The sequence below is a fragment of the Calliphora vicina genome, chromosome 3 (genome assembly GCF_958450345.1).
Source record: "Calliphora vicina chromosome 3, idCalVici1.1, whole genome shotgun sequence".
Classification (NCBI taxonomy): domain Eukaryota; kingdom Metazoa; phylum Arthropoda; class Insecta; order Diptera; family Calliphoridae; genus Calliphora; species Calliphora vicina.
The window spans coordinates 124807165-124832324 of record NC_088782.1 but is presented as its reverse complement, the minus strand read 5'-3'; the positions used below and the strand labels follow the sequence as shown (position 1 = coordinate 124832324).

The 25160-nt window shown below is 28.8% G+C and overlaps 1 protein-coding gene across 2 annotated transcripts in view; it reads right to left on the bottom strand.

The window, feature by feature from the left end:
• Hml (Hemolectin) overlaps window positions 1-20617 on the bottom strand; it is a 32892-nt gene extending 12275 nt beyond the window's left edge. The window contains exons 1-16 of one of the 2 annotated variants that reach the window (XM_065504165.1): window positions 20484-20617; window positions 16286-16414; window positions 15507-15746; window positions 15235-15318; window positions 14369-14776; window positions 14174-14301; window positions 13821-14114; window positions 13589-13752; window positions 12283-12440; window positions 12065-12219; window positions 11405-12007; window positions 10231-11343; window positions 9588-10164; window positions 9131-9447; window positions 8697-9073; window positions 1296-1467 (exon numbers count right to left, since the gene is read on the bottom strand). In XM_065504165.1, coding sequence (XP_065360237.1) covers window positions 1296-1467; window positions 8697-9073; window positions 9131-9447; window positions 9588-10164; window positions 10231-11343; window positions 11405-12007; window positions 12065-12219; window positions 12283-12440; window positions 13589-13752; window positions 13821-14114; window positions 14174-14301; window positions 14369-14776; window positions 15235-15318; window positions 15507-15746; window positions 16286-16414; window positions 20484-20581 — 5017 coding nt within the window. In that variant the 5' untranslated portion in view covers window positions 20582-20617. The remainder of the gene's footprint in view (window positions 1-1295; window positions 1468-8696; window positions 9074-9130; window positions 9448-9587; window positions 10165-10230; window positions 11344-11404; window positions 12008-12064; window positions 12220-12282; window positions 12441-13588; window positions 13753-13820; window positions 14115-14173; window positions 14302-14368; window positions 14777-15234; window positions 15319-15506; window positions 15747-16285; window positions 16415-20483) is intronic. The other variant, XM_065504166.1, reaches the window with a different exon arrangement.
• Between the last annotated feature and the right edge of the window lie 4543 nt (window positions 20618-25160).

Genomic DNA, 25160 nt, shown 5'->3' with positions numbered 1-25160 from the left:
CGTGCTGAGAGAAATTCGCCGGAAGGATCTTAATGGCCCTGAGTTTAAAACAAAGACAACGGATTCATTCTCAAAAGATTAATTCAGGGTATGATGATGATTTAGAGAAGCAGTTCAGAAGGACTTCAAAAAAGTGCAGATCGTGTAAAGATAGCTCTAGTCAATTGTGTTTAAATTGGACATTTCTGCAGTCAATATTTAGAAAGTTTAACTACTCTTTTCTAGACTCCGTTGCATTTTCACTTAAGCTATCTTTATTCAACTGAGTTTAAAATTGAGACAGTATTTATGATGATTTAGAGAAGCTGGTCACATGCGGACTGAAGTCTTATCTAATAAATTAGAAGCTCTCTGGATGCCCAAAAGACTTCAAAAATATTATTTTACCCTTGATGACGATTTAGAGAAGAAGTTCAGACGGTATTTGAATAACCAGAGGACTTCAAAAAGTGCAGATCGTGTAAAGATAGCTCTAGTCAATTGTGTTTAAATTGGACATTTCTGCAGTCAATATTTAGAAAGTTTAACTGCTCTTTTCTAGACTCCGTTGCTCTTTAACTTAAGCTATCTTTATTCAACTGAGTTTAAAATTGAGACAGTATTTATGATGATTTAGAGAAGCTGGTCTCTTGCGGACTGAAGTCTTATCTAATAAATTAGAAGCTCTCTGGATGCCCATAAGACTTCAAAAATATGCTTTTAACCTTCAACTTCGATAGTATAAAAATAGCTTTAGCCAATTAGGATTAAATCTCACATCACTAAGAACAATATTTGTTAAGTTTAACTCCTCTCTTCTGGGCTTTTGATTAAGCTATCTTTTTCAGCAGTGGTCGGTACTCAGGAGCCGAACAAGACTGTAAGCGAAAAGCTTTAGTATTATTGAAAAGAAAAGCAATTTAAAAATTGTGCAGCCACAATCAGAAAATACTTTTTAAGCTAGATTACAATACAGCCACTAATGAGACATGTTAAGCTTTGAGCCGACCACTGATTTATTTTAAAATAAACATATTTGCTGGCCAATTAGCCCCACTGTGCCTCAATAATGATGATGTTTAAGCTGCTAAGGACCAGGTTGTTGGATTTAGTCATATACAGTTCATGTGTTCAACTAAGTAAGTGTAAATGTAGCAGGTTCAAGTATTTCATATGTACGAGTATTAAGCATGTAAAGCAACATGTTTTTTTTTTTTGGTTGCCACTCTCTTTACAACTGCCAAAGTCTGTCGTCGGGAATACTTGAGAATATGTAAAAATATGTGTGTGTGTGTAGATAAAAAATTTGTACTTACGACAGAAATGTGGTGTACGCCATCTAATGTTTATGCCCTTTTGCGAGCAGGCATGTGAATAGGCTGCCACCGCTGTGCAAAGACACTCACAGTCACCGCCTTGATCACAGGCACAGGTATCGAATATACAACGTTTCAAATACATTTCAACTGGCACTTCAGCATGACACTCCTGAAAACGACAAATAAATAAATGGCACAGAATTACAACAACAGCAACAACAACAAAAAAATATATATGAAGAGACTAGAAATGAAGAATTTTAATTACATTACAATCAAATGGTAGCATTATAGCAAGAACTCCCGGCTCTAAGTACTCTACCACACAATACAATAGAAATTCATAAAATACAAAAAAAGAAGAGAAAAAAAAACGATTGTAGGTGGAAATAAAAGTATTCAATAAAACCATGAATATTAAATCTAAAACTAAGTGTAGAGGCAACGTCGTGTACGTGTAAGGAAGGTGCAATTTAAATGCATACTGATGACGACCGGCTGCACGGAAGGAAGGATGTTTAGGAAGGAACATTAATAATTGCTTGACATTAGCAGCTTAATGGTGGCAGGATTATTAAAATGAATAAATCGTTGTGAATACAAGAAATTGTCATTAAATTAGTTAGATTTTTAAGGAAATTAAACATTTTTTTAGAAAAAGTACTTTAAAGAGCAAACTTATGAGAAAAAAGTACTAAAAGTTTGGTACTTTTTAAAGAAAAAAATTATATCAATTTCATTTCGTTTTGAGTACAAGAAATTGTCATTAAATAAGTTTAATTTTTAGGGAAATTTTTAAATTTTTTAAAAAAGTACTTTAAAGGGGATTTTATGACAAAAAAGTACTAAAATTTTGGTACTTTTTTATGAATTTCCTTTCGTTTTGAGCAAAAGAAATTGTCATTAAATAAGTTGAATTTTTTCAAGGGAATTGTAAGAAAATTTAACATCTTTTAAAAAAGTACTTTAAGGAGAATTTTATGAGAAAAAAGTACTAAAAGTTTGGTACTTTTTAAAGAAAAAATTTATATGAATTTACTTTTGTTTTGAGCACATTTAATAAGTTAAATTTTTAAGAAAATTTTAAATTTTCTAGAAAAGTACTTTACGGAATTTTATGAAAAAAAAGTACTAAAAATTTGGTACTTTTTAAAGAAAAATTTATATGAATTTCCCTTCATTTTGAGCAAGAAATTGTCATTAAATCCGTTTGATTTTTTTAATGGAATTTTAAGAAAATTATAAAAAAGTACTTTAAAGAGAATGACAAAAAAGTACTAAAAGTTTGGCACTTTTTAAAGAAAAAAAATATATGAATTTCCTTTCATTTTGAGCACAAGAAATTGTCATTAAATCAGTTAGATTTTAAGGAAATTTTAAATTTTTTAAAAAAGTACTTTAAAGAGAATTTTATAACAAAAAAGTACTAAAAGTTTGGCACTTTTTAAAGAAAAAAATTATATGAATTTCCTTTCATTTTGAGCACAAGAAATTGTCATTAAATCAGTTAGATTTTAAAGAAATTTTAAATTTTTTAAAAAAGTACTTTAAAGAGAATTTTATGACAAAAAAGTACTAAAAGTTTGGTACTTTTTAGAAAAAAATTTATATGAATTTCCTTTTGTTTTGAGCACAAGTAATTTTCATTAAATCAGTTAGATGTTTTTTAAGAAAATTTAAATTTTTTTAAAAAAGTACTTTAAAGAGAATTTTATGACAAAAAAGTACAAAAAGTTTGGTACTTTTTAGATAAAAATATATATGAATTTCCTTGCAAATTTTATTATTAAGCAAAACAGTACTTAAATCTGTATAAATAACAAAATACTTGATAAATTTAATTTAATTTGTAATAGTACCAAAATAAAAAAGTACTAAATAAGAAACATTGGACTTTTTAAAGACAAATTTATATGATTTCCCCTTACTATAAGAAAAATAGTACTAAAAAATACTAAATACAAGAAGTGAATTAAATTTAAATGGTAGCATAACCAGAAAGTACTAAAAAGGGGAAATTTTTGGTACTAAATATAATTTGAATAAAAAATTGTATAGGAATCTCCATTTCAAATTACTATTAACCAAAACTCTTCTAAAAACTGAATGAATAATTAAGTAGATTAAAAGTAAAATTTTATTTTGAAAAGTACCAAAATAAAAAAAAGTACTAAATAAGAAACTTTGGACTTTTTAAAGATAAATTTATAGTATTTCCCTTTACTATTAAGCAAAATAGTACTAACAAATACTAAATACAAAAAGTAAATTTAATTTAGAACAAGTAAGAGTGCTATATTCGGCTATGCCGAATCTTATATACCCTTCACCTTTGTTGTGGATGCATTATTATTTTTTATAATTAGTATATACATATGTATGTACGTTGCCCACTTTCAGCGTACAGCATCCTAAATTTATCAAGAACACAAAAAACAACAACAACGCCAAACGAAACAAAACACCAAAAGAAAAAACAAAAACAAAATACGCAAGGCAATGAAACCAACACACATCCAAACATACGTTTAATTGTATAAAAAACAACCACAACGCCAAAAGAAACAAAACACAAAAAATACAAAAAAACGCAAAGCATGCACACCCAAACATACGATTTGTTGTTTTTTGTCAAAAAAACCAACACACAACCAAACTAAACTTTAGTTGTATAAAAAACAACAACAACGCCAAAAGAAACAAAACACAAAAAAAAAAACCAAATACACAAAGCTTGCACATCCATGCATACGTTTTGTTGTTTTTTTGTCAAAGCATGCAATACATTGTGTTTTTTGATGAAATTTTCAGAGGTTGTCTCGGATTTTTGCTCATATCTCCGTTATTTATGGACGGATTTTGCTGATTTTAAATAGCAAAATTCTCGAAAGTATGTCTGACAGAATTGTTGAAGATTTGGATCCCGGAGATATCTGGGGCCTTCAGAAAATTGATTTCAACAGACAGACAGACAGACGGACAGACAGACAGACAGACAGACAGACAGACAGACAGACAGACAGACAGACAGACAGACAGACAGACAGACAGACAGACGGACATGGCTTAATCGACTCCGCTATCTATAAGGATCCAGAATATATATACTTTATAGGGTCGGAAATGAAAAATGTAGAAATTACAAACGGAATGACAAACTTATATATACCCTTCTCACGAAGCTGAAGGGTATAAAAACTACTAAATACTTTAAATAGAAGCATAACCAGAAAGTACCAAAAAGGGGACATTTTGGTACCAAATATGATTTGAGTAAAAAATTGTATAGGAATCTCCATTTCAAATTACTATTAACCAAAACTCTTCTGAAAACTGAATGAATAATAAAGAATATTAAAAGTGAAATTTAATTTGAAAAAGTACCAAAATAAAAAAAGTACTAAATAAGAAACTTTGGACTTTTGACTACTAAATATAAAAAATTAATTTAATTTAGAAAAGCTTCTAAATATTTTAAAAAGCAGCATAGCCAAAAAGTACTAAAAACGGGAAATTTTTAGTATTTAATTTTAGTGTGAAATATGTTTTGAATAGAAAATTGTATAGGAATCTCCTTTTAAAATTTCTGTTAAGCAAAACGCTAATAAAACCTGAATGAATAACTAAGTAGATACAATGTTTAATTTAATTTGGAAAAGTACCAAAGTAAAAAAGTACTAAATAAGCAACTTTGGACTTTTGAAAGATAAATTTACAGGATTTTCCTTTACTAATAAGCAAGATAGTTCTAAAACAGTACTAAATACAATAAATAAATTTAATTTAGAAAAGCTTCTACATACGTAAAATAGTACCATATCCAAAAAGTACTAAAAAGGGCAAATTTCAATATTAAATACGATTTGAATAGAAATATTGATTAGAAATTTCCTTTTTAAATTACTATTAAGCAAAAAAATATTTTTTTTTAATTTTTTAATAAACTAATTTTATGAACATTTTTTTCAAAATTTATTTTTTAATTTTTTTAAAAAAAAAATTTTATTTTTTATTATTATTGAAAACATTGATGACAAAGAAATTTTTTGCTGAAAAAAATATTCGAGTTTAAAAATATTTTTCCCGATTTTTACCCAATGTAGGTACTACTTTTTAAATTACTCTTAAGCAAAAAAATATTTTTTTAATTTAATTTTTTTTCAAAATTTATTTTTTAATTTTTTAAAAAAAAAATTTTTTTGTTTTAATTTATTATTGAAAACAATTGTATGACAAAGAAATTTTTTGCTGAAAAAAATATTCGCGTTTAAAAATATTTTTCCAGATTTTTACCTAATGTAGGTAATATTTTTTAAATTACTCTTAAGCAAAAAAATATTTTTTTTAAATTTTTTAGTAAACAAATTTTATGAAATATTTTTTTTCAAAATTAATTTTTAAAAAAAAAAAAATTTTATTTTTAAAATTTTTTTTAATTTATTATTGAAAAAATTGTATGACAAAGAAATTTTTTGCTGAAAAAAATATTCGAGTTTAAAAATATTTTTCCCGATTTTTACCCAATGTAGGTACTACTACTATGGCATTATATACGTCGCACAGTGGCTTTTAATTTAATATAATTTTTTAGAAAACTAATTTTATGAAAGTTTTTTTCAAAATTTATTTTTTAATTTTTTAAAAAAAAATTTTTTTTGTTTTAATTTTTTTTTATTTATTATTGAAAACAATTGTATGACAAAGAGATTTTTTGATGAAAAAATTGTATGTCAAAGAAATTGTTTGCTGAAAAAAATATTCGAGTTTAAAAATATTTTTCCCGATTTTTACCCAATGTAGGTACTACTACTATGGCATTATATACGTCGCACAGGTTGCAAAAATCAAAAATATTGAATAACGATTTCAAATATGCTACTCTTATTACAATTAGATTTTTGGTTCAGAAGATATAGCCCTTCAAAGATGACTGATTTTCAGTGCTTAAAAAAACAATTTTATAGGAAAAAAATATTTTTCAAAATTCTTTAAATTTAAATTTTTTTTTTTTTAATTTAACGAATTTTATGACAAAAAATTTTTTTTGTTAAAAAAAAATCGGGTTACAAAATTTTTCAAAATTTAATTTTGATTTTTTTTTTAAATTTCAAAATTTGTTTGTATTTATTTGTGAAACAAATTTTATGACAAAAAAATTTTGTTTGTTAAAAAAAGTAAAAATAAATGTTTTACAATTTGGTAGAACAAGTGAGGTTGCAAAAATTAAAAATTTGTATATCCCCAAATATTGAATATAGCTATTTTACAGTAAATTGTCCAATGATTTCAAATATTTTAATCTTATTACAATCAGATTTTTGGTTCAGAAGATATAGATAGCCCTTCAAAGTTGTCTGATTTTCAGTGTTAAGAAAAACGCACCAGTTTTAGGTAATTTGGTCCACTTTCAGATACAATATCTCGAAAACTAGGTAACGAATTGTCATTCTTTTTGATTACATTGATAAATCTATTTATTAAGAAAAGTATAAGAATAAAATTGTACCATTTTGCTTTGTGTTTGTCCAGATAATTCGATATTTACCAACTAGCAATTTTTTCAATATTTCTTAACTTTGATGGAAATTAAAAAAAAACTATAAATTTCTATATTTTCCATATTTTCAAAATAAGTTCTTAAATTATTCCTTTATCAAATGCAAATATTTTCATTTGTTCTTGTGTTATTTTTAGCTAAAGGTAAAATTTTGAAAAAATACATGGTTCCAAAAATGTGCTTTCATGCATTTTTGGGCAATTTATGACATATAACCGTGAAACCCCATTAAATATACCTTATTTTAAGCAATATTTTACAAAAAAAATTTTTAATTTTTTCTGGAATATTTTACAAAAAATTGAAAAATAAATTAAAAAAAAAATTTAATCTTTTCTGGAATAATTATAGATCATAACAAGTAAGAGAGCTATATTCGGCTGTGCCGAATCTTATATATAAATTTTTTAAATATTTTTAGGTAAACAAAATTAAATTTTTTTTTTTTTTTAATTTGTTTTTTTAATTTTTTTAAAAAAAGTTTTTTCCAAATTTTTAAAAAATTTTTTTTTTAGAAAAAAATTTTTATTTTAAAAATTTTTTTTTTTTGGAAAAAAATGTATGACAAAAAAAATGTTTGGAAAAAAAAAATTCAGGATAAAATTTTGTTTTCCCGATTTTGACCCATTGTAGGTCCAACTTACTATAGCCTTATCTACACCGTTGCAATGGACTTTGAAATATCTATCATTAGATATCCATATTGTCTATATTAATGACTTAGTAATCCAGATATAGATCAAAAATAGGTCAAAAATCGAGGTTGTCCCGGTTTTTTGCTCATACCTCCGTTATTTATGGACCGATTTTTCTGATTTTAAATAGCAAACTTCTCGAAAGCATGTCTGACAGAATTATTGAAGATTTGGATCCCGAAGATATCTGGGGTCTTCAGAAAATTGATTTCAACAGACAGACAGACGAACATGGCTTAATCGACTCCGCTATCTATAAGGATCCAGAATATATATACTTTATAGGGTCGAAAATGAAAAATTTAGATATTACAAATTACATAAGTAGGCACCTAAAACCTTTCAAACACTCATTTCATAGGCTGATCAATTATCTATCATATGCCTTTTAAATTTTTTGATTATCTCATTTAGTTAAAAAGTTATGATTTTTGCAACGAAAAAACTCAAATGACACCACTGGTCTTTGAAATGTCTATCATTAGATATCCAATATTGTCTATATTAATGACTTAGTAATCCTAATCTAGATCAAAAATCTAGGTAGTCGTGGTTTTTTGCTTATATCTCAGCCATTTGTGGGCCGTTTATTTCGATTTTAAATAACAATCGAATCACAACTATAGCGGATATATTGATGTTTGAATCATACATATATGAAAGTTATTTGGGTGCGACAGAAAGTTGACTTCAACATACAGACGGACAAGGATATATCTATAATGATCCACGTTGTAATAACACTGAATTACTTTTGAGAAATATACTAATGTGCATATGAAAAAAAAGTACTATAGTACTTTTTTGGAACTTTTTTAAAAGTACAAAGTACTTTAGTACCTTTTTCAAAAATATTTTAATACTTTTTCAAAAGTACTTTGGTACTAAATAAGGTCCTAAATTACTTGTAAAATGTACTAATGTGATTTTGAACAATTTAACTTGAAAAAGTACTTTTTAAAACTTCTTCCCAAAACCACCTAAAACTTACTTCTGTTACAAAAAAAACCCTTCAAATCTCTGTTTTAAATACACCAACCCATGTTTAACAGCACCTTTTTAATACATTCCACCATCCCTCACAATCTAATCCAACCTTCCATCCCACCCAAAATAAAACCAAAACAAACCAAAACAAAAACTCACCTTAAAAAGATTGGATTTAAGTACGCCACATTTCAATTGTGCCCATGTTTCGCGTTGTGGATGTTCTTTGCATGCATCGATGGGTTTTTTCGGCACTTCGCAATACTTTTGCACACGCCACGAATGACCGAATATTAATGGACTGGTTTCCAAAGCCTGTGAAGGTGTTTGCATATCATCCATAGCATTGTCATTGTAATTGCCGCACAAACCACCAACTTTATTCTTCCATTCATTGCCAAGTTTAACATAGACACGTGTGCCCTCATCCCATTTGATTTGCAAGTGCAGCGGCAAGACTTCGATGACTATAAAAACACCAGCTCTATACACATGGAAGGCACCATGAGTCTTTGAGTTAATGGTTTCGCGTAATTCTATATAAAGGCAATGAGTATTAAATTAAGCATAAAGACTTTAATTATGTCACTTACTATTCATAACAGATTTATTGATATCCTCCAGATAGGATGAATCTCCCGTTAACGTCAAAGTATCTTGAACACTGCCAGTTAGAGAAATCTCCACGGATTTGGAGCAGGTGACACCCATGGTGCCACACAAAACATTTTGTATGGTGATGGCAAAACCATCGCCATTATTGGACACCCCCTTGGCCAAAACATAGTCGCAGGCACCTTGGAAATCAAAGTCATGTTTATCGAATGTTGTGAAATGAGAATCACCCCAAACAGAACAAGTGGATTCGCAACCATTTGAAGAACATTTCCAATTACCAGCTTGACAAACACTACACACAGTTACAGAGACGAAGGAAGAAAAAAAAATCACGTTTTATATTGAATTTCATTCAGCACTCCAACATTTAAAATTCATGTTCACAACAACAATTGACCAAACTGAAATTTACAATTCATTTGTGTGACTCACCAGGTATTGCAGTCCTCCTTAATTTTTTCACCATCCGCATAACTCTTGCCACCATGATGACACGAGCATTTCTCTGGCAGCACACACATCTTTAAAGCGGTATCATACACATAATTCTCCATGCACTGGCAGCCCGGCACACACTCATCCAAATCCTGTTGGTAGTCGTGCATATTTTTGCATGTTTTAGGTTCTTTGGCCACACACTTGGAGAACTCGGCATAAGGACGATTGGCACATTCAGCTCTTAACTCCGATGAGGGTGGATACTTGACATCATCGCCGGCTTCAGCCTCTTCACATTCCCACACACCATTAGTGCAGGTGCATAAATCTAAATATTTAGAGCCGGGACGTACCTCTTTGTAGCCAGGTTTGAAGGTGATGCCATCGTAAGTGCAATGACACTTGCTTTGCGGCACACACTCGTTGTGTTCGTTCAAGTACTGGCCATTGGGACAGCGACAACCCTCTACGCACTCCTTTTTGCAAGTTTTCTTGTTGGCCAAATCTTCGCAAGAGTGAGCACAGCTGTCACCGCATTCATCATACACCTGGCCAATGGGACATTTAACAGCTAATAGGAGGATATTAACAATTAATTTAAGCAGTCTTTGATATTGTTTTTACATTGACAACTTACCGCACTCCTTGACAGCCATTCTCCAGCCGGTCTTGATGCCCTGGCGCATGCATTCCGCTCCATAGGCAGACAATATGGGACAGAAACATTTGGACAATTCTCCTTCACAGGCACACACATCATACAAACAGTCTTCATAGTATTGCTCTGGCTCCACGGTCCAATGACAGTCTTGGAAAATATCCTCTGTTATCCAGTTGCAATATTTCTCAGCTTCTGCCTTTCTTTCGGGATGGGCCGTACAAGGATGTGGAGTTGTGGGTGTTTGGGTCAAGTAATCACAAGTATCCTTGGTGCGCCATTTGTCAGCAAAAGGTTCCACCGCTGTCTCTATATCACCCTCAGGCGTTAGGAAATCATCTTGGGTATTGGAATTGAAAGTACCACAGAGACCGGCCGTTTTGCCACGATAACTAGGCGGAGCATCGATGTAAACACGGGACACACCATCCCACCAAACCTTAATGCCATCCGGGAATTCCACCGTTATGAAAGAAGAACTGGCCTGACGTATCACCGCCTCACCAGCACCCAACAGTTTGGGGAATTTCGTTACCTCTTTGCCATTAACATGGGTGAGTAAACCTTGTTCCAGTTTAACGCTCGTGGAAACACCATTCTTTAGCACAAAGTTGATGGTAACAGATTTGGTGCAAGCGGGATCCTCGGCAGCAGCGAATTTAAGATTTTCGGAAATTTGCCCGGAACAGGCTACATTTTCAGCCTCCACTGACAACTTGGGGGTTTTCAACAAATAGTAGGAGCATTTGCCCATGAAATCAAAACGTTTGCCATCAAATGTCTGATAATGAGGATCACCTATGGCTCCACAACGGGCATTGCATTTTTCATCGCTACACTTCCATTTGCCATCCTTGCAGGTACAAGTATTACAGTTCTTCTTGATGGTCACCTCCGGCTTAAATTCTTTGCCTCCCATGGTGCAGGGACATAATTCGGGATTTATGCAGGCTTCTTTGTATTGTACAGTACCCTCTGGGCAGAAACAGCCTTCATTGCATTTACCTTTGGTGGGTAAGACAGCTGACTCACAGGTGGGCTCTACATCAGGGCCACAGGGCAAATAAACACGGCCATAACTGCAGCTAATGGCTGAAATTGTAAAAAAAATTAAGCATCTCTGCTGTAGTTTTAATCATTTAACCCAACTCACGGCAAATTTCTAAATTTCTCCAACCATGCTCCAGCTTAACACCTCTAAAATTACACTCCTTGGCCAACATCGACAAAGCATCACAATTACAAGTCTCTGGATGTTCCTGATTATTGCAATTGCAATAGTCATCCACACAGGTCTTCAGCAAAGCCTCAAAATTAAAGGATTTAATGCAATCCTCCAGTTTCTCATTGGCCAACAATCTTTCGCAGACATTAAGAGCCTTCTTGCGTTTCTCAGGATCACAAGACTTCGAATCGAATTCCAACTCAGCACTATTCTCCATGATACACAAATCCGAAGTATCCTCTACACGCCAAGCATCGGTAAAGGACTTGATAGTTTCCACTTTAATGCCCGTCTTGGTCATCAGATCATTCTTATAGTCACCATCCAAAGAGCCACACAGACCACCCACACGATTCCAGAGACCAGCACCAGCATGAACACCCACATATTGATGGCGATCCCAATCGATTTGCAGTCCTATGGACTCCAAATCAATTTGTAAATGTTGGGCCACGGGCACCACTTTCATGCCCATCACCTGCACCGGTATGGGCAGATGTTTGGTGGGGGTGTAGAGACGAACAGTACCATCTGGGAAAATTAAAAGTTATTATTTTAATTGAATTTCTTAAAACTAATCAAACTTACTTTGATTTTCAAAGGTATATAAAACCGATTGCCAATATATTTTCAAAGTATGAGAACAACCATAGCCAGAGCCATAGGGACAGGCTTTCAAAGTGATATCAAATGTGGCATCTTGTTTGTCATTTATCAAGGTATGAGAACAGGATAGAGGAGCCCTGTTTAGGAAATAAATTTCTTTGAAATTCTGTTTCTTTTAATAGTGAACATTTAGAACTTACTTGAATACCAAACCATCAAAAGTTTTCATATTGTTGCCACCCCAGGTTGTACAGAATGCAGGCTTGGGTGTCTGATCGACTATAAGATCTATGTTTCCAGTCATGTACAAAGAGTAGCTGCTGGGTGAGATAATAATCTCTTCAGAGGACCACATTTCCTAAAAAAAAGAAGAGAGGAATGAATAAGAATAAAATTGCGTGGATAAGACTGTTTTCTATAGAAAATTGTCTGGATAAGACAGTTTTCTATATAGAAAATTGTCTGGATAAAAGACAGTTTTCTATATAGAAAATTGTCTGGATAAAAGACAGTTTTCTATATAGAAAATTGTCTGGATAAAAGACAGTTTTCTATATAGAAAATTGTCTGGATAAAAGACAGTTTTCTATATAGAAAATTGTCTGGATAAAAGACAGTTTTCTATATAGAAAATTGTCTGGATAAAAGACAGTTTTCTATATAGAAAATTGTCTGGATAAAAGACAGTTTTCTATATAGAAAATTGTCTGGATAAAAGACAGTTTTCTATATAGAAAATTGTCTGGATAAAAGACAGTTTTCTATATAGAAAATTGTCTGGATAAAAGACAGTTTTCTATATAGAAAATTGTCTGGATAAAAGACAGTTTTCTATATAGAAAATTGTCTGGATAAAAGACAGTTTTCTATATAGAAAATTGTCTGGATAAAAGACAGTTTTCTATATAGAAAATTGTCTGGATAAAAGACAGTTTTCTATATAGAAAATTGTCTGGATAAAAGACAGTTTTCTATATAGAAAATTGTCTGGATAAAAGACAGTTTTCTATATAGAAAATTGTCTGGATAAAAGACAGTTTTCTATATAGAAAATTGTCTGGATAAAAGACAGTTTTCTATATAGAAAATTGTCTGGATAAAAGACAGTTTTCTATATAGAAAATTGTCTGGATAAAAGACAGTTTTCTATATAGAAAATTGTCTGGATAAAAGACAGTTTTCTATATAGAAAATTGTCTGGATAAAAGACAGTTTTCTATATAGAAAATTGTCTGGATAAAAGACAGTTTTCTATATAGAAAATTGTCTGGATAAAAGACAGTTTTCTATATAGAAAATTGTCTGGATAAAAGACAGTTTTCTATATAGAAAATTGTCTGGATAAAAGACAGTTTTCTATATAGAAAATTGTCTGGATAAAAGACAGTTTTCTATATAGAAAATTGTCTGGATAAAAGACAGTTTTCTATATAGAAAATTGTCTGGATAAGACACTTTTCTATACAAAACTGTCTGGATAAGGTTAAAATTTAATTCTTTACTTACACTTCTAACATCATATTCCTTAAATTTCGCCAAAATAGCCATTATTCGTTCATGATCTGTCATATAGGTATAGCCATATGAGCCACCACTACCCATAGCTATTTGCTGTTGTGTTTGACTGTAATGGGCCGATTTAGAACCCTCGCGTATGGTATAACCGGAAGCTGTAAGCAGATTTGGAAAAAACCATTATCTTAGAATTACATTTAATTTTCACTAGGCAATTACTTACGATAAATGCACTTGGGCAGGGGTGAAGGGAAGAATTTACCCTCGCTGTATTTACACTTGTACTCAATATCCAAACTACCATCCACTTTAAGACCGGGCACATCAGCACAGCCAAATGTACACTTGGCCATTTCACTGTCATAGGCGCACTTGTAATTGCCATTGAAATTGGTTTTGGTGACATTACACGCAGATATACTGAACTGGCAGTGATCACCACGATAATTCTTGGAGCATTGGCAGACATTAAAGGAAATACATTGGCCGCCATTTTCACAAGATGGTTCACAAATGGCTGAAAAGGGAAAACTGGAATTAGACAAAATATTTCTTTAGAAAGCAATTCTAACTTACGAGCACAATCTGGAGGCTTAGCCATGCCCGATTTGGTATGCAACCATTGGCCATTTTGACACTCTATATTGGTGATGGTGCTGCCATCGGGGAAACGGAAACCTCGCATACACTCAGCATTGCACACACTGAAATAATATGAATTCACAACAATATTATGTCCGTTGTTATGGGCGGTTGTTTGTGCCAACTTACTTATTTATACAGGTTATCTTGGAATTCTTGGGTATGGGCACTTTGGAGGCACAAACCGTTTTCTTATGCTGACACAAGGGTCCCGAAAAACTATCCGAACACTTGCACAAACCAGACTCTATGCAAATACCATTATTCTGACAGGGTGGATTGCAAGTAGGTTGACATGGTGGCACTTCCAAATACACCGAATCACGTACAATCCAGTTTCTTTCAATGCACACCAGTTTCAGTGTGGTTTTGCCATCAGGAAAAGTATAGTTGGGGGGACAGTTGACTTCACATTGATTATTTTGACAGGAATATTGAACATTGGGGGGCAAAAGATAGGCAGGGCATTTACCAAACATGGGCAATTGTTTGCGGGCATTTAAAAGAAAGTCCATGGTTTTTTGGGCAGTTGATTGGCTGAAAATTTGAGGGAAAAATTTAACTAAGTTTTTCTAGTAAAGAATTTTCCACAATAAATGGCATTTTCTAATAACCATTTTAGGAAATTTCCTTTGCCATGACGTTATTTATTAAATATTATCATTATTTAGCCAATTTTTTAATAAAATATCTCAATATCTAGTACCAAATCGTTTAATAATAATCAGTATAATTTTGTTTAAAAAATAACTGCCTATTTTTAGGTGTTTTTTTAATAAGCCAATCAATAATCCTTATTATCACAATGTCTGGTTATATATTAACTCTAAGTTAAACTGCATAGTAAAATAATTATTGTATGATAACTGTCAGTATAACCTTGGGTTAAATTATAACTTTACATTGTGATAAAGGAGGTAAGTGTGTTATTATTTGGAAATTTTGTTTAGTTTTCTCAAAATTTTGCCTAAAAACTTTTAAGTTTAACTTGTTACCCTTGATTCAAAGCCGTTTGTAACAATTCGTTTGTATTTTGTCCACGTTGACGACCTCTTCCGAAATTATGACCATGATTGTGTCTAATTAAAATTAAATATTAAAATTGGCTATTAAATTACAAAAATCATAAAATATTTTAAATAGTTTAAGAAGTTAAGCCAACAAATTTATTGTAAATTCCGAAATAGTTTAAATAACTTAATAAATTTCCTAAAGTTTTTGGAAAATTTAAATTTCAAAATCATTTCAAAATAATATTAAAACTTACACTGTCTTATAGCCATATCCTCCCTGTGGACTAGCACCATAGCCAGCATTAAAACCAGCAGAGGGGCCATAACCACCGTAACCGCCAGATGGAGAGCCGTAGGCAGCAGGGGATCCATAGCCACCAGAGGGGCGATAGCTACTAGGAGAACCATAGCCACCGGAAGAACCATAACCACCAGAGACACCATAGCCAGTACCACCATAATTAGTTTTACTGGCTGTTTTAAAGCCATAACCACTAAAAGAAACCGGAAAATTTTAATTGATTATAAGTAGGGGCGGATTTTCATGCATTTATAAATAAAATCATGCGCCTAAATATATGCAAGAACTTTGTTAAACAAAACAGTATAGCGGAGTCGATTAAGTATGTCTGTCTGTCTGTTTAAATCAATTTTGTGAAGACCTCAGATATCTTCGGGATCCAAATCTTCAATAATTCTGTCAGATATGCTTTCAAGAAGTTTGCTATTTAAAATCAGCAAAATCGATTTACAAATGGCTGAGATAAGAGGAAAAAACCAGGACAACCTCGATTTTTTAACTATTTTTGACCTATATCTGGATTAATAGTCATTAATATAGACAATATGGATATCTAATGTTTTCACCAAAAAAATTTTTTTTTTTTTAATTCAAAATAACAATTCAGAAAAACATTTTTAACAAAAAATTAAAAAAACAACTTTGGAAAAAAAATTTGTTTACTTTACCTTTACAAAATACAAATTTTAAATATTTTTTAAAATTTGTATTATGAATTTATTTTCTACTTACTTTTTGGTTTGCGTATAAGCAGCGGCCACCGGCTGAGGTTCAGCTGCCGGTTGGGGTTTCTTAAAGTAATCAAAAATACCACGTTCATCGCGTTGCTTATCATTAGCCTCGTCTAAAACTTCCAAGGGGCTAAAGCAGAAATTATTGTAAAAATAAAATTATTATTATGATAAAATTAATTTACACTTGAAATGTAAATAGAAACTTAAAAAGACCTTGAGGGTTTCCTTGCGATATGAATTTGTAAGTGAAATAAAATAATTGAAACTAGTAATTAGTTTATTTAATAAACTTTTTACATCCACCATTAAAAAAGATTAGGGGGTGTATTGATTTTGTTATACCGTTTGTAACACAATAAAAAATTTGAGTTTTTTGGTTGCAAAAATCATAATCAAATCAAAAAATTTAAAAGGCATATGATAGATAATTAATCAGCCTATAAAATGAGTGTTTGAAAAGGGTTCTACTTCTTTTAGATGTCTACTTATGGGTTAGCAAAGTTTAAATTTGTGGCAAACTCATTTTTAAGGGAAGTAAAATAAAATATTTTTTTAAAATTTTTGATTTTTCTATGTTTCTTTTTATGATCTATAATTATTCAAGAAAAGATTAATTTTTTTTAAAAAATTAATTTTTAAATTTTTTGTAAAATATTCCAGAAAAAATTAAAATTTTTTTTAAATTTATTTGTAAAATATTGCTTACAATCCTTAAAATAAGCTATATCTAATGGGTTTTCATGGTTATATGTCATAAATTGCCCAAAACTGCATGAAAACACATTTTTGGAACCAAGAGTTTTTTCAAAATTTTACCTCTAGAAAAAAATGGGCCAGGACGGGCAGCTGGAAATGTTTGAAATAGATAAAGGAATAATCTAAGAACTTATTTTGAAAATATGGAAAATATAGAAATTTCTAGTTATACCCTTCACCTTCGTGAGAAGGGTATATATAAGTTTGTCATTCCGTTTGTAATTTCTACATTTTTCATTTCCGACCCTATAAAGTATATATATTCTGGATCGTTATAGATAGCGGAGTCGATTAAGCAATGTCCGTCTGTCTGTCTGTCTGACCGTCTGTCTGTCTGTTGAAATCAATTTTCTGAAGACCCCAGATATCTTCGGGATCCAAATCTTCAATAATTCTGTCAGACATGCTTTCGAGAATTTTGCTATTTAAAATCAGCAAAATCGGTCCACAAATGGCTGAGATATGAGGAAAAAACCAAGACAACCTCGATTTTTTACCTATTTTTGACCTATATCTGGATTACTAAGGCATTAATATAGACAATATGGATATCTAATGATAGATATTTCAAAGACATTTGCAACGTATATAAGACCATAGTAAGTTGGACCTACAATGGGTCAAAATCGGAAAAAAAAAATTTTTTAACAAAAAAAAAAAATTAAAAGACAAAAAAATAAATTTTTTAAAATTTAAAAAAAAAAATTTAAATTTTAAAAATTTAAAAAAAAAAAATTTTAAAAATTTAAAATAACAATCGAAAAAATTTTTTTTCAAAAAAATTTAATTTTGTTTACCTAAAAATATTTAAAATTTTAAGGTATAATTTGGTGAAGGGTATATAAGATTCGGCACAGCCGAATATAGCACTCATACTTGTTTTTTTTTATTTTCCATCAAAGTTGAAAAATATTGAAAAAATTTATAGTTGGACAAACGAAGAGCACAACGGTACAATTTTATTCTTATTATTTTCTTATATATATATATCTATCAATGGAATTAAATAGAATGATGATCCGTTACCTAGTTTTCGAGATATTGTATCTGAAACAAAAATTGTCTACTTTTTTGAACACATAAAATCAGTCAACTTTGAAGGTCTATATCTGCAGAACCAAAAATCTGATTGTAATAAGAGTAGCATATTTGAAGTCGTTGGACAATTTCCTGTAAAATAGCTTTACTCAATATTTTTTAGGGCATATTCAAATTTTTGATTTTTGCAACCAACCTGACTTGTTCTACCAAATCGGGAAACAAATTTTTTGAACCGATTTTTTTTTTAACAAAAAAATTTGTTTGTCCTAAAATTTGTTTCACAAATAAATACAAAAAAAATTTTTGAAATTTAAAAAAAAAAATCAAAAGAAATTTTGAAAAATTTTGTAACCCGAATTTTTTTTTAACAAAAAAATTTGTTCCATTAATAAATTAAAAAAAATAAAATTGTTTTTTTGAACACTGAAAATCACTCAACAAAAATCTGATTTAATGAGGCATATTTGAAATCATTGGACAATTTCCTGTAAAATCGTTTTATTCAATATACATATTTTAGGGGCATATGCAAATTTTTGATTTTTGCAAATCGTGAAAAACCGATTGTTTAACCCGATTTTTTTTTTAACAAAAAATGTTGTTCTATTATTAACTTTAAAAAAAAATAAATTTAAAAAGTTTTGAAAAAAAAATAAAAATAAATTTTGAAAAATATTTTTTTGCTATAAAATTGAAATCGTTAGACAATTTCCTGTAAAACGGCTTTATTCAATATTTTTTAGGGGCACATGAAATTTTTGATTTTAGAAACCTCACTCTGACTCACCACAGACCCGAATTTTTTTTAACAAAAAAATTTGTTTGTCCTAAAATTTGTTTCACAAATAAATACAAAAAAAAATTTTTGAAATTTAAAAAAAAAATCAAAATGAAATTTTTAAAAATTTTGTACCCGAATTTTTTTTTAACAAAAAAATTTTTTTGTCATTAAATTTGTTCCATTAATAAATTAAAAAAAAAATTAAAATTTAAAAAGTTTTGAAAAAAAATAAATTTTGAAAAATATTTTTTGCTATAAAATTGTTTTTTTGAACACTGAAATTCACTCAACTTTGAAGGTCTATATATTCTGAACCAAAAATCTGATAATAAGAGTATGTGAAATCGTTGGACAATCTCCTGTAAAATAGCTTTGTTCGATATTTTTTAGGGGCACATGAAATTTTAGATTTTGAAACCTCACTTATTCTACCAAATCGGGAAAAATATTTTACAGGAAATTGTCCAACGATTTCACATATACTACTCTTATTATCAGATTTTTGGTTCAGAAGATATAGACCTTCAAAGTTGAGTGAATTTCAGTGTTCAAAAAAACAATTTTATAGCAAAAAATATTTTTCAAAATTTATTTTTTTTCAAAACTTTTTAAATTTTATTTTTTTTTAACCCGAATTTTTTTAACAAAAAATTTTTTTTTCATAAAAATGGTTCCTTTAATAAATATTAAAAAAAAAAATTATTTTAAATAGTTTTGAAAAAAAATCAAAAATAAATTTTGAAAAATATTTTTTTGCTATAAAATTGTTTTTTTTTTGAAAACTGAAAATCACTCAACTTTGAAGGGATATATCTTCTTATTATAATAAGAGTAGCGTATTTGAAATCGTTGGACAATTTTCTGTAAAACAGCTTTATTCAATATATTTTTAGGGGAACAAAATCGGGAAATATATTTCTTTAACCCGAATATTTTTTTTTTAAAAAAAAATTTTTTGTCATAAAATTTGTTTCCAAATAAAAACAAAAAAATTGAATTTGAAAAAAAAATCAAAAATAAAATTTTGAAAAATATTTTTTGTTCTATAAAATTGTTTTCAATAATAAAATAAAAAAATTAAAAAAAAATCAAAAAAAATTTTGAAAATTTTTTTTTTTTTTTGCTATAAAATTTTTTCAATAATACTTACAATTTTATTCATTAATAAAATTTGCTTAGCAAAAAAAATTAAAACAAAAATTTTGTGAAAAAATAGTTTTTAACAAAAAAAATTTTCAAATCGAAGGACATCAATTTAAAAATAGAATTTTTTTATTTTTTAATTTTATTTCATTTTATTTAAAATTTTTTGTTAATGCTTCCTTCGCATTAACAAAGATTTGCAATTTAAATTAAAATATCCTTAATTTGTTTCATACACATTTCATTTTCTGCATCATTTTTATAGCAAATTTCATCATTTAATTTTTCATTATTAAAAAAATTCATTTGCTTTTATGTGCAATTATTCTTCAAATAAATGTTTATTTTTTTAAACATAAAAATATTTCATCGAGCTCATTTTATTTTAAATTTAAATTTATGTTGCATTTTTTTTAATTAAAAATAATTTCTTTTATTTAATTTAAATTTATGTTTCCAAAAAACACACACTCACTCTATTTCTTCAGGCTCTACAATATCGCCAATTTCCGCAGTGTTGGCAAAGCCTGCAATTAGCAGGACAACTAACCAATATAAATATAAATTAGCCATTTTTTTTTTTGGTTAATAAAAAAAGGCAATTATCCTACACTATAGTTTATGAAATGTTTTCAGTTTTTTTTATTAAATTTTTTGATTTCAACACAATATTTAAGTTAAGTTATTTTTTTATATATAAATATAAAAAGGATAACAGGATACTAAATTAATCCATTAGTATTAAGTATCCTGCTTAAAATCCTTTATAGTTTTTATATCACTTCACAATTCACTTAATTAATAACGTCTGCCAGAGTATTTTAAACGCGTACTGTACCCTTTAATAGATTTCTCAGGCCTTTTATAGAAATTCTAACTCTCGGATATGGTGGTCAGTTATGGCAAGATTATGTATTTATTATTAATAATAACAACAAATTGTTTTTGTTTTTATCTTGTTTTTTTTTCTATGTGAAATTCTAATGAAATTTTTTTAGTTTTAATTTAATTTGTTTTCATTGCTTTAGAATTCATTGCCAACTTTAAGTATACGATTAAGTTTAGAATGTGGATTGTGTTCTTATCTTCACTTTTAGTTTTTGAGCTTGAACTACATTTCTTATGAATTTCTTTGAAAAAAATAAAACAAAACACTTATTTTTGGTTTCTTATTGTTTTGAATGCAATTTTTTTTTTTTAGCTATAAAAGTGTGTTTTGTTATCACCAAATAAATTTGTGTTTTTTAGGAGAAACCAACATAAATTTCTAAAATTTTGCAAACTTTTTTTATCACCACTTCCTTTGTAATTGTTTAAGTTAGATTTAGGTTTTTGGTTTTTGAAAAAAATAAATGTAAAAAAATAAGACCTTGAGATTTGTTTGCGAAATATTTTTGCACATACTTTCTTGGTTTCAAACATTAACCAAATAAATATCTAAGAAAAATTCTGATAATTTTGAAAATTTCAGCTTAAAATTTTTATTTTATTCTAAATTTTATAAAAAAAAACTTGTGCGTTTTTTTACAAATCTGCTAAATTTTACTTAAATAATTTGGTTTCAAACCTTAACTAAAACAAGTAAGAGAGATATATTCGGCTGTGCCGAATCTTATAAAGCCTTCACCAAGTTACACTTTAAAATAAATATTTTTTGGTAAACAAAATTTAATTTTGTTTCGAATTTTTTTTTTAATTTTTTTTATTTTTTAAAATTTTTTTTTTTGTAAAAAAAATTTATGACAAAAACAAATTTGTATGAAAAAAAATTCGGGTTAAAAAATATTTTTCCCGATTTTGACCCATTGTAGGTCCAACTTATTATAGCTTTATATACATCGTTGCAATGGACTTTGAAATATCTATCATAAGATATCCATATTGTCTATATTAATGACTTAGTAATCCAGATATATATAAAAAATAGGCCAAAAATCGAGGTTGTCCCGGTTTTTTCTTTATATATCAGCCATTTTCGATTTCGTAGATTTTAAATAGCAATCGAGCCGGAAGAATTCCCTATATATTGCTGTATGAATCATGTATGTAGGTTATTTGGGGGCTACGGAAAGTTGATTTCAACATACAGACGGACCGACGGATGGAGGGACAGACGGACATCGCTATATCAACTTCGCTATCTATAACGATTCAAAATATATATACTTTGTAGAGTCGCAAATGAAAAATGTAGAAATCTATGTAAAGGGCGGAATTTACAATATATATCGAATCTTTTGAACGCAGTATTTTTATTGAAAGGTACTTTCTTTAAAAATGTACTTTCTTTAAAAAGGTACTTTCTTTAAAAGGTACTTTCTTTAAAAAGGTGCTTTCTTTAAAAGGTACTTTCTTTAAAAGGTACTTTCTTTAAAAGGTACTTTCTTTAAAAGGTACTTTCTTTAAAAGGTACTTTCTTTAAAAGGTACTTTCTTTAAAATGTACTTTCTTTAAAAGGTACTTTCTTTAAAAGGTACTTTCTTTAAAAAGGTACTTTCTTTAAAAAGGTACTTTCTTTAAAAGGTACTTTCTTTAAAAGGTACTTTCTTTAAAAGGTACTTTCTTTAAAAGGTACTTTCTTTAAAAGGTACTTTCTTTAAAAGGTACTTTCTTTAAAAGGTACTTTCTTTAAAAGGTACTTTCTTTAAAAGGTACTTTCTTTAAAAGGTACTTTCTTTAAAAGGTACTTTCTTTAAAAGGTACTTTCTTTAAAAGGTACTTTCTTTAAAAGGTACTTTCTTTAAAAATGTACTTTCTTTAAAAGGTACTTTCTTTAAAAGGTACTTTCTTTAAAAGGTACTTTCTTTAAAAGGTACTTTCTTTAAAAGGTACTTTCTTTAAAAGGTACTTTCTTTAAAAGGTACTTTCTTTAAAAGGTACTTTCTTTAAAAGGTACTTTCTTTAAAAGGTACTTTCTTTAAAAGGTACTTTCTTTAAAAGGTACTTTCTTTAAAAGGTACTTTCTTTAAAAGGTACTTTCTTTAAAAGGTACTTTCTTTAAAAGGTACTTTCTTTAAAAGGTACTTTCTTTAAAAGGTACTTTCTTTAAAAGGTACTTCCTTTAAAAAGGTACTTTCTTTAAATACCTATGGCTTGCATTTATTAAAAAACAAATCTTCAAAAAAATAAATATAACAATTGAATAGATTTTAAATTAAACGGTTATTTGTTAAATCAAGTTTTCTCCAAATATTGAATTTATCTTTTAAAAGTTCTTAAATTCAAAACTTAAATATAAATTTCTCATAACAAACCCCTGCTCTTCTCCCTTAACACAAAGCTTATCTTAACATTTTACAATTTTGTAAATTTCTGGTAAATTAAACAATTGCTGATGATTTGATTCAATATCATTGCCATACCATAATCAATTTTTGGTTTTATATCCAACTATACAACCATACATTCATACATAAATAAATGAAACTTTCACATCCATATGTATGTAGTCAAGCAATCCAACTATCTGTATCTACATACCAAATTGTTTTCTATATAAATACCTACCAAAAATAGGAAAATAGAAAATTCAATATGGATTACTTTTCATTTGAAAATGTTAAGCTGCTTGTATGCCAGTTTGTCATTTTGATTTTATTCAAAATAACACTCAAACACACACTCCTCCACTTGCATAAATATACCTACACAAAAACCAAACAAAAATAATATTAAAATTGTTAAAACTAAACATTTCAAATGAATAGACTAAAATAATACCAGAGAATTTACAAATGAACACCAGCACACAGTCATAGATAAATGCACATAGATTGGAAAATCCCCAGCAGTTAAGTTTATACTAAAAACCTGGTTTTATACTAAAAACGTGGTTTTATACTAAAAACGTGGTTTTATACTAAAAACGTGGTTTTATACTAAAAACGTGGTTTTATACTAAAAACGTGGTTTTATACTAAAAACGTGGTTTTATACTAATAACGTGGTTTTATACTAAAAACGTGGTTTTATACTAAAAACCTGGTTTTATACTAAAAACGTAGTTTTATACTAAAAACGTGGTTTTATACTAAAAACGTGGTTTTATACTAAAAACGTTGTTTTATACTAAAAACGTGATTTTATACTAAAAACCTGGTTTTATACTAAAAACGTGGTTTTATACTAAAAACGTGGTTTTATACTAAAAACGTGGTTTTATACTAAAAACGTGGTTTTATACTAAAAACGTGGTTTTATATAAAAAATTTAGTTTTATACTAAAAACTTGGTTTTATACTAAAAACGTGGTTTTATACTAAAAACGTGGTTTTATACTAAAAACGTGGTTTTATACTAAAAACGTGGTTTTATACTAAAAACCTGGTTTTATACTAAAAACGTGGTTTTATACTAAAAACCTGGTTTTATACTAAAACGTGGTTTTATACTAAAAACCTGGTTTTATACTAAAACGTGGTTTTATACTAAAAACGTGGTATGTGTGATTATTTTCAATATTTTTTGGTCTGAGTTTTTTTTCTAGTTTCTGCTCTATGTGTGTTTCTCTGTGCACACAGTTTTTGGCATAGACAGAGAGAGGAAAAGAGAGAGCTAGAAAAAAATATAAACAAATGCACTCGTACATGTAAATTTAAATTTTAAATTTATTTTACCTTTTAGGAAAAATGCAATAGGAGCATTTTAAAACCAACCCAATTGATCAAAGATGTTCAAAAATTAATAATAACTTTACTCCACAAAATATTCCAGAACCACAATTGAGAACAGATCTCCAAAGCGCCCATTACCATAGACGTAGACATCGAAAATTCAATATTTCATTTCATTGAAACTTAATTTACGTTCCATCATTTGGTCAATGGGAAAGTTCTAGTAGTAGATTTAGTTGTAATACTAGTATTTTTGAAAATATCTACCATTAACACATACTTTCACACGCACACATTCATGAATTGAAAATAATTTTTTTTGTAAATAAGAGAAAAATTTGAATGAATGAAATTGAATACAAACAGATTGAAAATTGTTGTAACATCTGGTTGTAAAAACAAAAAAATAATTATAAAACGGAAATTGTTACTCATTTTGTCATTCATTTAGATAAAAAAAACACCAAGACAAGCAGGGTATTAAAACAGATTTTTGCTTAATTTCGAAAGTTTGAAAACAGTTCCAATGATACTTTGCT